This window comes from Phoca vitulina, unplaced genomic scaffold, assembly GCF_004348235.1.
Source record: "Phoca vitulina isolate PV1807 unplaced genomic scaffold, GSC_HSeal_1.0 scaffold82, whole genome shotgun sequence".
NCBI lineage: Eukaryota > Metazoa > Chordata > Mammalia > Carnivora > Phocidae > Phoca > Phoca vitulina.
Window position 1 is genome coordinate 5,141,948 of NW_022589785.1, and position 15,050 is coordinate 5,156,997.

The 15,050-nt window shown below is 43.5% G+C and overlaps 1 protein-coding gene across 2 annotated transcripts in view; it reads left to right on the forward strand.

Moving 5' to 3' along the window:
* The window catches only part of RNF185 (ring finger protein 185), a 36,595-nt gene that overhangs the window by 16,482 nt on the left and 5,063 nt on the right, over positions 1-15,050 (forward strand). The window contains exons 2-6 of one of the 2 annotated variants that reach the window (XM_032395054.1): positions 3,948-3,998; positions 6,060-6,279; positions 9,114-9,132; positions 10,845-10,957; positions 12,373-12,427. In XM_032395054.1, coding sequence (XP_032250945.1) covers positions 6,104-6,279; positions 9,114-9,132; positions 10,845-10,957; positions 12,373-12,427 — 363 coding nt within the window. In that variant the 5' untranslated portion in view covers positions 3,948-3,998; positions 6,060-6,103. The remainder of the gene's footprint in view (positions 1-3,947; positions 3,999-6,059; positions 6,280-9,113; positions 9,133-10,844; positions 10,958-12,372; positions 12,428-15,050) is intronic. The other variant, XM_032395055.1, reaches the window with a different exon arrangement.

The window sequence follows — 15,050 nt, forward strand, 5'->3', positions numbered from 1 at the left end:
AGGATGCCGTAAAAAAGGACCAGTGCTGCCCCAAAGAAGAGGCTAGTCTCGGCTTCCTCTCTCCTTTTGGATGTGGAAGGTCATTCATGCCCATGGTCCTATATTTTAGGGCCAAGCTTCTGTGAGCTAACCTAGAGACCTACCTAAACAACATTTAGACTCTAAAATTTTAGAGCTTGGTTTCTATGTGTTCCAAGTTCCAATCAACTTAGTTAGATTTTTTCCTACTCCAGCCTTCTGTGAGTGTGATGTAGACATTTTCAGAATGCACCTCTCATCTCTGCCTACATGTGGTCCAGCAGCAGCCTAATGAACAGCACAGACAGGCTCAGGCAAGCTACAGTTCCTGGCAGAAAGCTTCCATGTGAACAAGCATGTGCCCACAGAAACAAGAACTCTGCTGGGTATCCTCTGGGATCGTGGCAATCATTTATCACCCAAATTTGTAATCGTCATCACTAGGATTAACATTCTTAGATGCCTCGGCATACCCTGGTCCAGGAATTCTTAGAGTTTAAAGGCAGAAAGAAGGCAGATTTTGAAAACTGCAGTTCTCTAGAACCTGAGATCTGAATACAAGAATGCTACAAAGAGATTTCTTCATGAAGTCAAGTTCCCCAGTGTTTCCTGAAGGGATATGCAGCTTTTATGTTCTCTTCCTTGCTCAGTTCCTGTGAGGTAGACCAGGCCAGCTCTGGGAAAGTAATAGGAGTGAGGATGTTGGGTCGGTTTCAGCTTCCAGGCTCTGCATTCCTAAGGGATCATTAAGTACTGCAAATCTGCTTTAGTCCCAGCATCACATGTGCCAACCTGGACATCTCATTTAGGAATGTTTTTTGAAACTAGGTATGAATTTGTTTCTTTAATGGTCAGCTCTGTCTTGGATGGACCAGGTGCCGGCTGGTCTGAGATCTCCGCAGACTTGTCCCCCATCCCCCAAGTTTATCTGACCTCTTCGTAGTCTCTGTGTACTGGAGCTGGGGGCTGTGCATTCTGAAGGACAGACCCTGAGGTCACTGTCCCTCCCAAACTCTGTGCTGTGTCATACTGCTTTGTGCTTTTGGTAGAGTTCTTCCCTGTTTGAGAGCTGAGTTTCCAAAACTTCATCAAAGAATCACTTGGTGTGGAAGGTAGGGGCATTTATTTGAAAATACAGATTCTTGGGCACTGTCCAGATCCAAATCCTATTTAAATCACTGAGGGGGTCTAGGAACCAGATTTCTGGGAGGGTGCCTTGTTTAGGAAAAACAGGCAAGTTTGATGGAGCCCCTTGTTAAGAATTCTTGTAATTACCCATGTGTCTTCCTTAGCTCCTATTCCAGATTCCAGAGCCTCAACTTGGCCATGCTCTTTGAGACGTCTCTCCACACACACAGCTGGTAGCCCCAAGCCTTAAATGTAGTTGGTACTAGAGATCTGTTGATTGAAAGCATAAATGCATGCTTCACACTCACTTCAAAGAACACAAAAGTTACAGCATTGTACAATAAACTTGAGGGGAAAAAAGACCAGGTATTTAATTTTGTAAAGCTACATGTCAGAGGGTAATATGTAAGAGTGAAAAGAGTGCCAGTGTTGTGTTGGAAAGTCTGAATTTGGTGCTGTATGATTGCCTGGCCTTGGGTAGGTCCTCTAACCTCCCTGGCCTGTATCCTCATCTATGAAGTGGAGTGAGGATCAGAGTGGTAATAAATGTGAATGTGCTTAAAAAACATAAAGTAGATTCAGATCAGGAGTGAAGAATTGTCAGAGTAGGGACAGGGGCTCAGAACCAGCTACAACAAGACTGCTAATGTGGTCAGGTTGAAGTTCATAATCCCTACCAGGACCAGGAGAAAGTTTTAGTAGGATGGCAGTTCAGGCATGCTCAGGGCCTGCTTCCCTTTTATTTTGTCCACTTCCTGAGCCAACCAGGGCCCTCTGTCCTCTGACCATTGTCCCACTCCTGCTGGGCCCAGAAGGCTGTAGCCACATTCTGTTGTTCTGCAGGTGTTCAGTAGACAGTCCCAGGGAATGATGCTCATCTCTGCCATGCTGCCTTGGTGTGGTGAGGTTCCTGTTCATGAGGGTAGGGAGAAGGTGAGGAGAGAAGGCTCCAGGGATAGCTGCGTGGTTCTGGGGCCCAGGATGTGTTGCAGAGAGGTTTGTGAGCAGCTGGCCTGTTGACCAAAACCAGTCACACATGCCCACACCCATTCACTCAGCAAATATTTGAGTGCCTACTAGGAGGAGGCTTTAGAGCCTGAGTAGGGACCACGTGGTCAGTCTACCAAGAATTAGAATGAGAGTTACATGGTCTGCTTGGAATTGGGATGTGCAGGCCTGTCCCAGTGCCTAACCTGCTGTAAGCCTGCTGCTGTCTGCAAACTGAGCTGTTCTGTTACTGTACTCTGACCGTTCCCACCCTAACACCTGCCTTGATGCTGACTGTCCCCTTAAGCCTTCTGTCCCTTAGGAGTATGAGCCATGCAGAACCTTGTTGGGTCCAGAGAGTAGAGAGGGTAATGAACCAGGATAAGGGGTGTCTATGTATGTCTCCCCAGTAGCAGCGGCCCCCTCACCTTGGTGGACCTTCCGGGTCACTGTATTATCTCATAGGGCCACCTTTGCAGTCCTGTAGAAGGCACAACACCCTTACTTTTCAGGTGAAAAAAGAGATTGTAGCCATCAAGGTATCTTCAGAGTGGTGGAGTCAGGACTTGAACTCTGAGCTTTTCAGGATTGGGGAAAACCGGAACGCTGGGAAGTTTTTTTACTTATTTTATTTTATTTAAGATTTTATTGAGAGGAAGAGTGTGCGCACAGGTGCGCGTGCGCATGAGAAGAGGGAGGAGCAGAGGGAGAGGGAGAAGCAGACTCCCCGATGAGCAGAGAGCCCGTTGAGACCTGGGGCTCCATTCCAGGACCCTGGGATCATGACCTGAGCTGAAGGCAGATGCTTAACTGACTGAGCCACCCAGACGCCCCGGCAGTTGTTTTTTGTTTTTTTTTTAAGATGTACTATTCCTCTTTTGTCTGATTTCAAAATTAATACATGTAAAAATGTCAGTTTTGTCAATGGGGAGGACTTAGAAAATATGTCACTACCTCTAAGTCCCCACCAATACAGATAGTCACCATTGACAGTTTGGTATGTTTTTCCACATTGTAAAAGACATTTTCTAATATTTATATTTCATTATTGTAACAAATGGAATATTATACATACATTTTACAATTTTTTAAAATGTTATTGTAAAAGTAATACCTGCTTATCATAAAATAAAACAGGATAAGAGTATAAAATTCGAAGTTCCACAGCCCCTAATCCCAGAAATAATTGTTGATAGGTGTGCCTTCTAGACATTTTCTTTGTGTGTGTGTGTATGTGTATTCTTTTAAATATTTTGTTTTTACCCAAATAAGTTCAGGCACATACTCTTCTGCAACCTAACCTTTTTTAAAAATTCCTTTTATTATGGAAATGTACAAGCACACACAAAAATAAGCTAATGGAATAAACCCTCATTCATCATCCAGCTCCAGCAACCATCACCTTCCCTGTTCTTAGTCTTTTCTCTCCATTTTCACTTCTCCCCCTGGAGTTTTTAAAGCAAATCCCAAGCATCATTCCTTCATAAATATTTAAGTATATATTTCTAGGGGCGCCCGGTGGCTCAGTTGGCTAAGTGTCTGCCTTTGGCTCAGATCATGATCCTGGGGTCCTGGGATCCAGCCCTGCTCAGTAGGGAGCCTGCTTCTCCCTCTCCCTCTGCCTCTTCCCTCTGCTCATGCTCTCTCTCTCTCAAATAAAATCTTTTAAAAAATAAGTATTTCTAGCAGATGAGTATTTTTTAAATTATGCAATACCATTATACTCAATAAAATTAACAATAATTCCTCAATATCAACTAATACCTAGGCTAAATCTAATTTTTGACAGTCATCTTACAAGTGTCTTTTTACAGGTGGTTTGTTTGAACCTGGTTCCAGTGAGATCTACACACTTTCAGTGGTTGGTATGTCTCAAGTCTCAATTTAGAGACTATTTATTTTTTAAGAACTTGGATTATTTGTCCTGTAAAAGATCCCACATTCTGGATTGGCTGATTGCCTCCTGGAGTTGTTAAACATGTGCTTCTATGCCCCATATTTTCTGTAAATGGGTAATTTATTTTGGAGACATGATTAGAGTCTATGTTTTAAGAGTGCTTCATTGTTGGTGATATGTACTTCCTATTGCATCACATCAGGAGACTATCATTAAGATTGATCGGTGAACCTGACTTTATGATTGTCTTTCCACTTCTGTACACACGGTCCTTAATGTTAAAGATTTTATTTATTTGAGAGAGAGTGAGAGAGATTATGAGCAGCGGGGAAAGGTAGAAGGAGAAGTAGACTCCCCACTGAGCAGAGAGCCTGATGCAGGACTTGATCCAGGGACCCTGGGATCATGACCTGAGCTGAAGGCAGACGCTTAACTGACTGAGCCACCCAGGTGCCCACACAGTCCTTAATTTTAAAAGATAAACATATTCTAAAGAAACTCACATAGGTCAGGTACTTGAGCTGGAATGACATTTGAAGGCCATAACATGGCCCTCAGAAGCAGGCTCCATCCTAAGAAGAAGAGAACAGTTGTATGTGGAGAGGAAGAAGCACTGGGTCAGGGGGAATGTCTTGGAGCTGAGGCCAGTAAGGCACTGGTGCTGCCAGGAGCCAGCTGCCCTTCTGGGACATTATGTAAAATGATGTAACTAAGTGAAAAAGTGGCAGTGAGCCGGTCTTCTCTCCCTGCTCAAGTCACTGAGCTGCTGTGGTGGTGAGGGATGCTTGTGAGTCCAGAGTTCTAAGTTGGTGGTGTGTAGGAAGGCTTCTTGGTCTGAGAAGACTTCTGGCTTTTTGGTCCTTAACGTCTTCAAACTTTGGAAGCTGGAATCAGAGCAGTCTTTTGGTGTTCCAGTGGTGAGTCCCACACTTATGGTAGGGCCGCCTGCTTTGAAAGAATGGATGAGATGACCTGGAGCCTCACAGTCTCAGAGCTGGAAGGGGACAACTAAGAGACCATGTAGTCCAGTGCCTTAGTTTACAGATGAGAAAACTGTGGCCCACAGAGGAGAAGGGAGTTTCTCAAAACACCTAGCAAGCTGTAGGCTCAACTGAAGCCAGCATCGAAGCTGCTGGTTCTCTGGCTATGATAACCAGCCAGCATCTCCTGCTTGGAATTTCTAAGATGGTGGGGGTGGCCAGACCAAGCTCTTCACAGATTCTTAATCTGCACCCAGAATTTCTGGGTATCCTTGGTGTTGGTCTTGTCCTCTTTCTTGTTCAGCTCCTGGTAGGTTCTTTGATTTGGAGGCAATATTGAACAACGGTCTGTTTCTCCCAGCATTTGGTGGCCAACTTGATCTGTGGTGGTACAGTGGTTTGAATACAGACTGGATGTCATGAGTCCCGGTCTCAGCTCCACATTAATCAATTAGAGGACAGGTCTTGGGCTTCAGTTTCCTGAAGAGATTGGACCAGATCAGGTTTACCCAAAGCATTATATGAATGTGCCAGATTTTGGTATGAGGATAAACAGCTTTTCTGTCACATATTTGTAATTATTTTTCACTTACGGTAACTAATACTGGTTTTCTATGTACAGTAGTGACAAAAGCCTTCTGGTCTAAGCAGCTTCACCCGCCAATATAGAGGCAGTCCAAAGTTAGAGGACAGCCTGTGAACATTTAGTTTTATTGAGCACATATACCTAGATTGGTTCTCCTGGGAGAAGGTAAAGACATATGAGAAAAGGTCTCAGTTCCTTTGGAGAGCCATCTGGATGGAGGATGTTCTATATTTGTGCAGTGTGTTTTGTGTGGTACTTTCTAGGCTGTGTTCATGAAAGTTTTTGAGTCATTGTTCTCTGGGTAGTGCCCCATGAGTATCATCCTCTGCAGCCTCTGCAAAGTCTGTGTAGGGGTTCAGTCATAATGAGAACTTCTGGAGCTGAGAGAAGATGGGGGTATTGCCATGGAAGCTGGGGAGAGTGGGCTGCAGAAATGGGCAATCAAGGGCTCTCTGCCTTTCAGGATTTTCCTGGGGAGAATCTTCAGTCAGAGTCTGACAGCCAAGGATGGCGAGCAAGGGGCCCTCGGCCTCTGCATCCCCAGAGAACTCCAGTGCAGGGGGGCCCAGCGGTAGCAGCAATGGTGCTGGCGAGAGTGGAGGGCAGGACAGCACCTTCGAGTGCAACATCTGTCTGGACACAGCCAAGGACGCCGTCATCAGCCTGTGTGGCCACCTCTTCTGGTCAGTACCCCTGCCACCACCCCCAGAAGACACACTGCCAAGTTTAGAAAGCCTGTGGCCCGGGCAGCTTTGGAACAGGAGGTTTCCCACCCACTTTGGGTCTCATGATACAATCAGGTCCAAGAAGCAGGAGCCCTGCGTTCTTGTCCCAGTTCTACTGCTGATGAGCTGAGTGGCCTTGGGCAAATCCTGTCCCCACTCTGGACTCTGTACCTCCACCTCTAAAGTGAAAATACTCACCAGTTAGTGAGCAGTTGCTATGTACCACTTGCTGTGCTGAACGAAGAGGCCGTGTGTACAGTGGTTATACTGTGGTACACTGTTGAGCAAGGACAGTGGAGCCAGACTTCCTGTTCTGAATCCTGACTCTGCCACCTCCCTACTGGATCACCTTGGGCAAGGTGCTTACACACACTCTGTCTCATTTTACAGGGTTGTATGTGAGCAATCAAATGACTCAAAATACATAAAAAGCTTAGAAGAGCACATAGCACACACGGAATACTGTGTGTTAGCAATGATCCTAATAATTGTTGCTGTATTTTATGTATATCAAAATGAAGTGGCAGGGTTAGTTTCATTCTGGCCTCCATCATTATAGAAGTCCCTCCTGGATCTGAGATTCTGGGTAAATGTTGAGATTTTATTCTCCCTTGATTTTGAGCTGGACCTTGAAGGGTGAATTGGGCTAAGTGGAGGGGTAAGAATGGCAGATAAGGCAAAGAATATGTGCCCCACAAGGCAGGCATTTTCTAGGGATAGACATATGCGCTCTTGGATATGAGACTGAGACCCTGAGACTGCTGTGAACCTCAGATAGCGCCCTGGATGGGGGGCTGGGAAGTGTTAGGGAACAAGACTGGTTAAGAGAGGGTTGGGCCAGATTATCAAACCCAGATTTGATTGAGTAGGACATAAATCTGTGGAATATTTTTGAGCAGGGAACTAGTGTGAAGAAGGGGTCATTTAAGTAGTATTTAAGGGAGTTTAAGATAAAGAGATAAATTTATTGAATAAATAGGATGGGGCAGATTTTGTTTGGGCAGTTTTTTTTTTTTTAAATATATTTTTTTAAGATTTTATGTATTTATCAGAGAGAGAGAGAGACAGAGGCAGGCAGAGGGAGAAGCAGGCTCCTTGCTGAGCAAGGAGCCCGATGTGGGACTCGATCCCAGGACTCTGGGATCATGACCTGAGCCGAAGGCAGAGGCTAAACCGACTGAGCCACCCAGGCGTCCCTGGTCGGGCAGATTTTGTTCTGGCAGCTCTTGCCCTAATCATTAAGTTGTACGCAGAAACTGTTGTTTTCTAGAAATTGGAGATTCTCTGGGGCATTATAAAACCAGGACCTGAAACAAGTGACAAAATTAAGAATAAATCAAGGTACCATTAATAAAAACACAGACTATAAAATGAAACAGATGCTTCCTATCAGAGTGGTTTGTCCCTGGGCAAATCTGCAAGCTTCTCTGTACCTGAGTTTCCTTATCTGTACAAGGGAGATAATTACACTTCGTCATAGGTTAATATGACCCTCCAGTGACATTAACAAATGAAAAGCTAGTCAACCATGGCCTGGCACACAGTAGTTGCTTAATAAATTGAAGTGATCACCATCTTTGTTATAATTTTGAACTTTCTCCTAAAGGAAGTCACCTCCACTTCTCCCCCCCACAGCCTTCAAGGGAGGTTACCAGTGGAGATCTGTGATTTGGGGTATGTTGGACTCAGTTTGGAATGACATTGCAAGGTTAATGTAGGAGTCAAATGTCAGGTGTGTCTGTTACATCCAGGGAGTTTGCATGTCTGGATGCTGGGGCTAAACTGTGGTTCAGGAACTGAGAAAGGGATTAGCCTCTGAGTCCAACAAATTTTACTCAGCTAGAGGAGTCTTGTTTTATGAGGGACAGAAACCATGTCCACATTTTCCACTGTCCTGGCACACAGGAGGTGTGCAGTGGATATCTGTCAGTTGGATGAATAAATCAAGAGAGTAAAAGTGAAAAATTTAGAGTTAGAGTAACTTTTCCTTCAATTCTGTAAATGTCATTTTTTGCACCCAATGCTGGGTGATAGAAAGAAGGGACAATAAACTGGAAGTCAGGAGACTTACTTTTTAGTCCTGGTACCACAGGCTAGTTGTTTCTTGTTTCTGAGTTTGAAAAATGAGGGACTGAGCAGCAATTCATTGTAGTACAACTTCGTTAAGCTGTGAAGGTAGCCCTTTCTGCCGAGCAGCATCTCCATTCTTTTCATTACTTAAAGATGTTTTTTTATACTAAACTTGACCTTTTAAACTACTTCCTGCCAGCAGAGCACTCAAAGTTGAGGACAGCCTGAAGATTTTTCTTAAACCAGATATAGAGTCACACCTTGTGAGCCTTAGGAGGTTATGAACCCACTGAAATGGAGTCTGAAATAGTATGTGTATGTGTGTGTGCATGTGTGTATGAGAATGCCCCCATGAATTTTTCTGCACAGAAGGTCTTTAGCCTATATTGGATTCCTTCAGAGGCCACAATCCCTCAAAGGTTGACTTGTAGAGAAGCTGGGTCTGGGACCTGGGGGTCCTTTACAAGTAAGATCCCAGGGGTAGAGACTGGGGTCTTGTCTCTATTGCCTAATTTTTCCTGTGATTTTAGCCCAGTCTTCTCTAATTTCTGATACTAGTGATTCCCCGCAGACACTCAGTGGGGTTGCAGGGCTCCAGAGTTCCACCCTATGTTCCCATTTTTCTGCTCCCACCCTCGGTGTTCTGCTAATGAAAGTATTTTTCTTCCTTTACCCCCATTCTCTTTCTCCTTGATGACTGGTTGCCCTGGGGACTCTGACAGTTGGCCGTGTTTACATCAGGTAAGATGCATTTCATTTTACTTTGTCTTTCATCAGCTATGGTTGCACAAGACACCCCTAGTCTCAGGAGACTACTGTCAGAAGCTGCAATCTCCCCTGTTTGTGGGCTCATTTGCTTGTTTTACCACCCTCCCCCCCAACTGTCTTTATACACCTGCCCACTGACAGGTATTTGCTGAAAATAAGGGATCCATGTAGTACCTGGGATGGTCCTCACTCTGTTACTGATGGTCTTTGTGGCCTTAACAGGCCACCACCTCTCTGGCTCACAGTTTCCCATCTGTAGAATAGGATTTGATAGTATGTTAAGTTTTTACTTTTGAGATTCTGCCTTTACAAAAAGAACCTCCTAGCATATCAACTATTCCCCCTACCCATAAAGGTCTTGAAAATGTTAGGAAGGGAGAGGTTTTTTTGGTCTCAACAGAGCGCTTTTGTGAGAGGGCAAAAGTCTGTTTTCCCAGCTTTAGATTATTATGAAAACCAGTCAGTTAAGTATTCACCAAGACCCAGGCACGTGCTTAGTGAGACAGCGGGGCCTGGCATCCACAACTGGCTGTGAATAATCACTGTGAGCTGACTGTCTCCACGGTTGTTAGCAAAAGAGCCCCACACTAGTAGGTGGCTTAGGAATGTAGGGGGAGGACAGAAGTTCCAGAGATCTAGAGCCTCAGAATCTAGGTGGGAGAAAGAAGCAAGGGAAATAAGAGAGGGGTTCCCACTACGTTAAGGGCTGTTCATTCTGACTCTAGCAGAACCTAGTAAATTTATAAATTTATCTGCTGGAAATTTTTAAAGAGCACATAACTTAAGTTTTGAAGCTTTCAACAGTAGGATAAAGGAAGTGGGATATAAAATCATTAAATGCTGCTTTCTCCTTGGCCCTGAAATCCTAGATTCACATTTATATAATAAACTTTATATTATTTGGTCTAAAGATGCAATTTATGTTCTAAGATAAATGTTGAGAAAATATATATGAATTAAATTATTCTAAGAGACTGCAGATAACATGTTTTTATCATTTTTATTTTATTTTAGAGGAAGTTAAGCAGAATGTTTTTAACCAGTGAAAGAGCTTGGGAAGCCCAAAACAGAATTCTGGTGTTTTTAATATCAAAAGAAACAGTTGAATGCGAAAATCAATGAAAGTACATAAAAAACACTAAGCAAATTTAGGTAATAAGCAAAACCTATCTTTTAGCACATAGTAGATCACCATAAAATGGTGAGGTTATGTCCAGATGCTGATGTCTGGGATACAAAGTTGTTGAGGAAACGCTGTAAAAATGAGAAGTCACCGAAAGCAAAATTTGGCTGTCAGGGTAATACAGTTGATCTGTTGGGGAAGGCAGAGATTTAAAGTTCATTATACCAGCACCCACAACCTAAACTGAGGCTGGGTCTGTCAGACCCCTTGACATAGCTCCAGGCTTGCAGTTCCTTCCTGCTGTGTTGCAGGGAGCCCCTAGAAGTAATGAAGCATGAGGAGTCCTGTTTAATTATGAGTTGTTTAAAAGGAATTTTGATTTCACCACTAGTAAATATTTATTGAGTGCCAGGAACAGGAATCAGAGAGTTGGGTTCCTTGAAGTGTTCCCTGCTGGTGCTGGTGTTTCCAATTTGAGGCCTCTGGTCCATGTTGTTCTGCTGGCTATGACTGCTCTGTTGTGGGCTTGCACCATTCACGCATTTTTCTCTCCTGTTTGCAGTGGCTGGAGACCAGACCTAACAGACAAGTGTGTCCAGTTTGCAAAGCCGGCATCAGCCGAGATAAGGTCATCCCGCTCTATGGCAGGGGCAGCACTGGGCAGCAGGACCCCAGGTGAGGCCTTGGGGCACCTCTCACACTCACTCCTCCCTTTGGACATGAATTCACTTCCATTCAGCACCTTCTCACTCCACCTTTTACTTAGTGCTTATAGACCCTCATTTTTGAGGCAATTGGGATCCAGATGGGAGTCGGTCAGGAAGGGAGGGAAGCCAAGTTGCTCTTCATCAGTCTGTAATACGTATATCCACTGAGTGTCTGCCAGGGAGCAGGCAATGTGCTAGGCAGTGCACAAGATACCACAATTGTAAGTACACAAAGTGCTATGAAGGAGCAGCTTGGGAAGCAGGATGTCTAGCAGGAGACTCTGCACGGAGGGGAGTTGCTGTAGCAGTGATATATAAAGTACAGAGGGAGGAGGGGACAGGAGGTCTGGGAGGCTTTGTGGAGTTTGAGGTGTGGATGGGTCTGTCATTCTACAAACACAGGTTCTGAGAGCCCTTCATAGTCTGGTCACACACATGCACACGCTCACACACCCCTAGACTCTCCCAGCAGTGTTTCATACCTTCTCTGACCCCACCCCAGCATACCTTGTATCCATACATACTGGACTTCTCTTAAAGGAACTTACCCTTTCACATTCATGAGCCTTTGTATTTGTTTTCCCCCTGCCTCTTCTGCCCTCCGCAGTCCTACTCCACACCCTCCTCCTCCACTAATTTCTGTCCATCTTTAATGAGCAGCCCTGTAGTTACCTCCTCCTTGAAGTGGCCCTTCTTCCCCACATTAGTTGCTCTCACCCTTGCTTCCACCCTATGTAGTTGATACCGCTATTCAAGAAGTCCCTTCCCATGCTGTATTGTGATTGGTTGTAGCCCCTTTAAAGAATAAACACCTCAAGAGTAGGGTCCATCACAGTCTTAGTATTGGTAGTGTCCTGCCAGTGTGTAATGGCTAACAAGCCCTCAGTCCAGTATTTTGGGGATGAGTGATAGAAGGGGCTAAGACCCAGAGGCAAAAAGCAAAGTGTAGAGTACTTACCAAGGGATAGTGGGAGGTAAAGCTGAAGTTAATAGGGGCAGATCAGAGAGATCCTGAATCTCAGCCCTCTATCCTGACAGGCCATTCCTGTTTCAGTTCGGATTTGGGATTTTTAACATTGGTGACCCCCATATTACACAGGTCCAGGGAGGGTGTCTGGCTAGCATTCATAACCAGTCTGGGCCAGGCTCCTGTGAGAGGAGTAGGCTGTAGTGCAACATGATGAACATCTTAGAATAAGCAGATTTTTCTCCCTGTTTTTCTATATAGTTGCAAGTAGAATGAAGGTTAAGATTTGGTTTAATTTGGTGTAACTTCGTGTGCTGGGCAAGGTGGGCCTGACCCTGTTGGTGAAGAGCTCCCATCACACTCGGAATAGCTGAAAGCATTTTATAATTATTTATTTTACGGTGTTTCTGTTTCAGAGAGAAGACCCCTCCCCGTCCTCAAGGACAGAGGCCAGAGCCAGAGAACAGAGGGGTGAGGAACATCCTAGGAGAAGCTTCTAGAAATGAGCTGATGGCTTTAAAAGTTTCCATCTTGGCCCTACACTTTTTCTCCCTGATTATGAAAGTAAAGGAAAAATTGTGAAATACACAAAGGAAAAGAGGGGGAAAAAAATCACTTATAATCACACCATCCAGAGATAACTACTGGAAATATTTTGGTCTATTTTCTTTCATATTGTTCTATAATTATATATACACACATATATAAATTTTATAGATCTATTTATGTGCATGTATTTTATAGATGTATTGTGTATACATATATTTTTGTTTATTTTTTACAGTACTTGGCTCCTGTTTTGTAGCTCTTTTTTAAAATTTCATTCATTCTATATTTGCTTTCGGTATGCTGGGCATTATTCTAGGCACTGGTGATAGATCAGTGAACATAGCAAAGATTCCTGCCCTTATGAAGTTTATATCAGAGAGAGGGAGACTTTTAATGACATATCTTGAGATTTTATATGCCAGTAATATTTTATTTAAAGGCTGTTTAGTGTTCAGTTGTATGAGCTTAACATTATTTGATCCTTTGTTGGACATTTAACTGTGTCCTTTTCTTTTTTTTATTTAAAAAATACCCTGGTGAACTTATAGATACATTTTTGAGCAGGTTCATGGTTATTTTACTAGGATAAATTCTTAGGAAAAATCACTAGGTCAAAAAATTTGCTCATTTAAATCAGATGTTAGTGTTAAAATTTTCTTGTTAAAATACTGAAGAAATTGTAAAAGCGAAATATTTATCCACACTACCAGAATCCCCAAATGAGTATATTTTCATTTCTCCAGAGTAAAATATTAAAAATTTTGAGGGGAAATACCTGTCTGTTTCTTGTCCACATCTCTACATATTTTCCTGAGCATACTTGTGACCATAGTGTTCAGTTTTATCTGATAATTTGGTCACAAGAGTTTTTCATTTCCCCACAAGAATTAAGAGCATGGGTTTTTTTGGGGGCGCCTGGGTGGCTCAGTTGGTTAAGCGACTGCCTTCGGCTCAGGTCATGATCCTGGAGTCCCGGGATCGAGTCCCGCATCGGGCTCCCTGCTCGGCGGGGAGTCTGCTTCTCCCTCTGACCCTCCCCCGTCTCATGTGCTCTCTCTCATTCTCTCTCTCTCAAATAAATAAATAAAAAATCTTTAAAAAAAAAAAAAAAAAAAAAAAAAAAAAGAGCATGGGTTTTTGGATCATATTGACCTAGTTTTTAATCTAAACTCTCCCCCCTTGACTACCAGGTGACATCACTTTAACTTTCTCAGGCTCTGTTTCTCAACAGAGAGCATCGGCTCCTAACCTCAGGAAGCCAGAGGCCCTGGCCTTAATGACTCTTGTGTGTAGCTCTAGCATATACAAGTGCCTGCAGCCCCCAGTGATGCTTTTTGCCTACATTGCCCCAGGAACATAAACCCAGCAAATGTGAGGACTTGTGGAATTGTGTAGAGGTTGCTAAAAGGGAGTCCAGAGGGTCCATCCTTGGGATTGCACTCAATGAAGTGGTAGTTCCTGATGAAACAGTTGCACCTTCCTGGGTAAGACAGCCTCGGTCCCAGGAGCCCTCAAATTCAACCATGCTGGGTTTGAGTAGGAGGCATCTCTGCACTGAGAAGATGGAAAACTGGTGGTTTTTCTTCTCTGTAGCCTTTTCCTCTTGTTATATCTGCTGTTGGGCTTTCTAGATAGTGCCGCCTAGCAAGACCTTTGGAGCTGGATGCCAGGCTGCTTGATATGGGATAGGGAACAGCTGCTTCCATCACTTGCAAAAGACTCACAAATGAAGGCCAATCAGCTCTTTGTGGAGAGCAGTTGACCCAATACATTTTCTTCTTATTTTTTAATCATTTGTTCTAAAGATCTACCTAGGGATGTGGGGGAGGAGAGAAAAATTTTGTAAGATGTGCACAATAATTAAGAGCATGTGTTTTCAGATCATATTGACCTAGTTTCTAATCTAAACTCTACCCTTCTACTCTGTGCAACTTTGGTCAAGATAGAAAATGGGTTACTTAATCACAGTGTTACAGTTCCTGCTAAGTCTTTTCATATGAAAGATGACACAGTACAGAACATGTTATGGGGATGATACACCAAACTGCTGATAGTGGTTATTGGGGAGAGCATGGCCATGAAATGGTGAATAAGGAGACCTCTGACTTTCTGTGTCAATTATTCCTCTAATGTGTAAGTTTCTTATAACAAGTATGTATACAAAAATAATCAGAAAAAAATTAGTGTTTTATGTTTTTTAAATTCTTTGTAGAAATATTAAAACTTTGAGGGAAAATACTTATCTGTTTATATCTTGTTTCCATACCTGCATGTTGGCATGTACTTGTGAACATAGTGTTCAGTTTTGTCTGGTAGCTTGGTCACAGGAGTTTTTCTGTGTTGCTGCATAGTCAGCATGATGGTCTTTAGAGAGTGTTTATCAAGATTTTGATCATGACCTCAATTGTTGGTTAATTAGGGTTCCACTTTTTTGCTATTACCAATAATGTGCAGCTTGTTCCAGTGTTCCCTTGTAATTAGGTGTGGGGGTGGTTGCCAATTTTGCTGTTACAGAGCATGTAGAAAAGCATGTAGGGTGGAATTC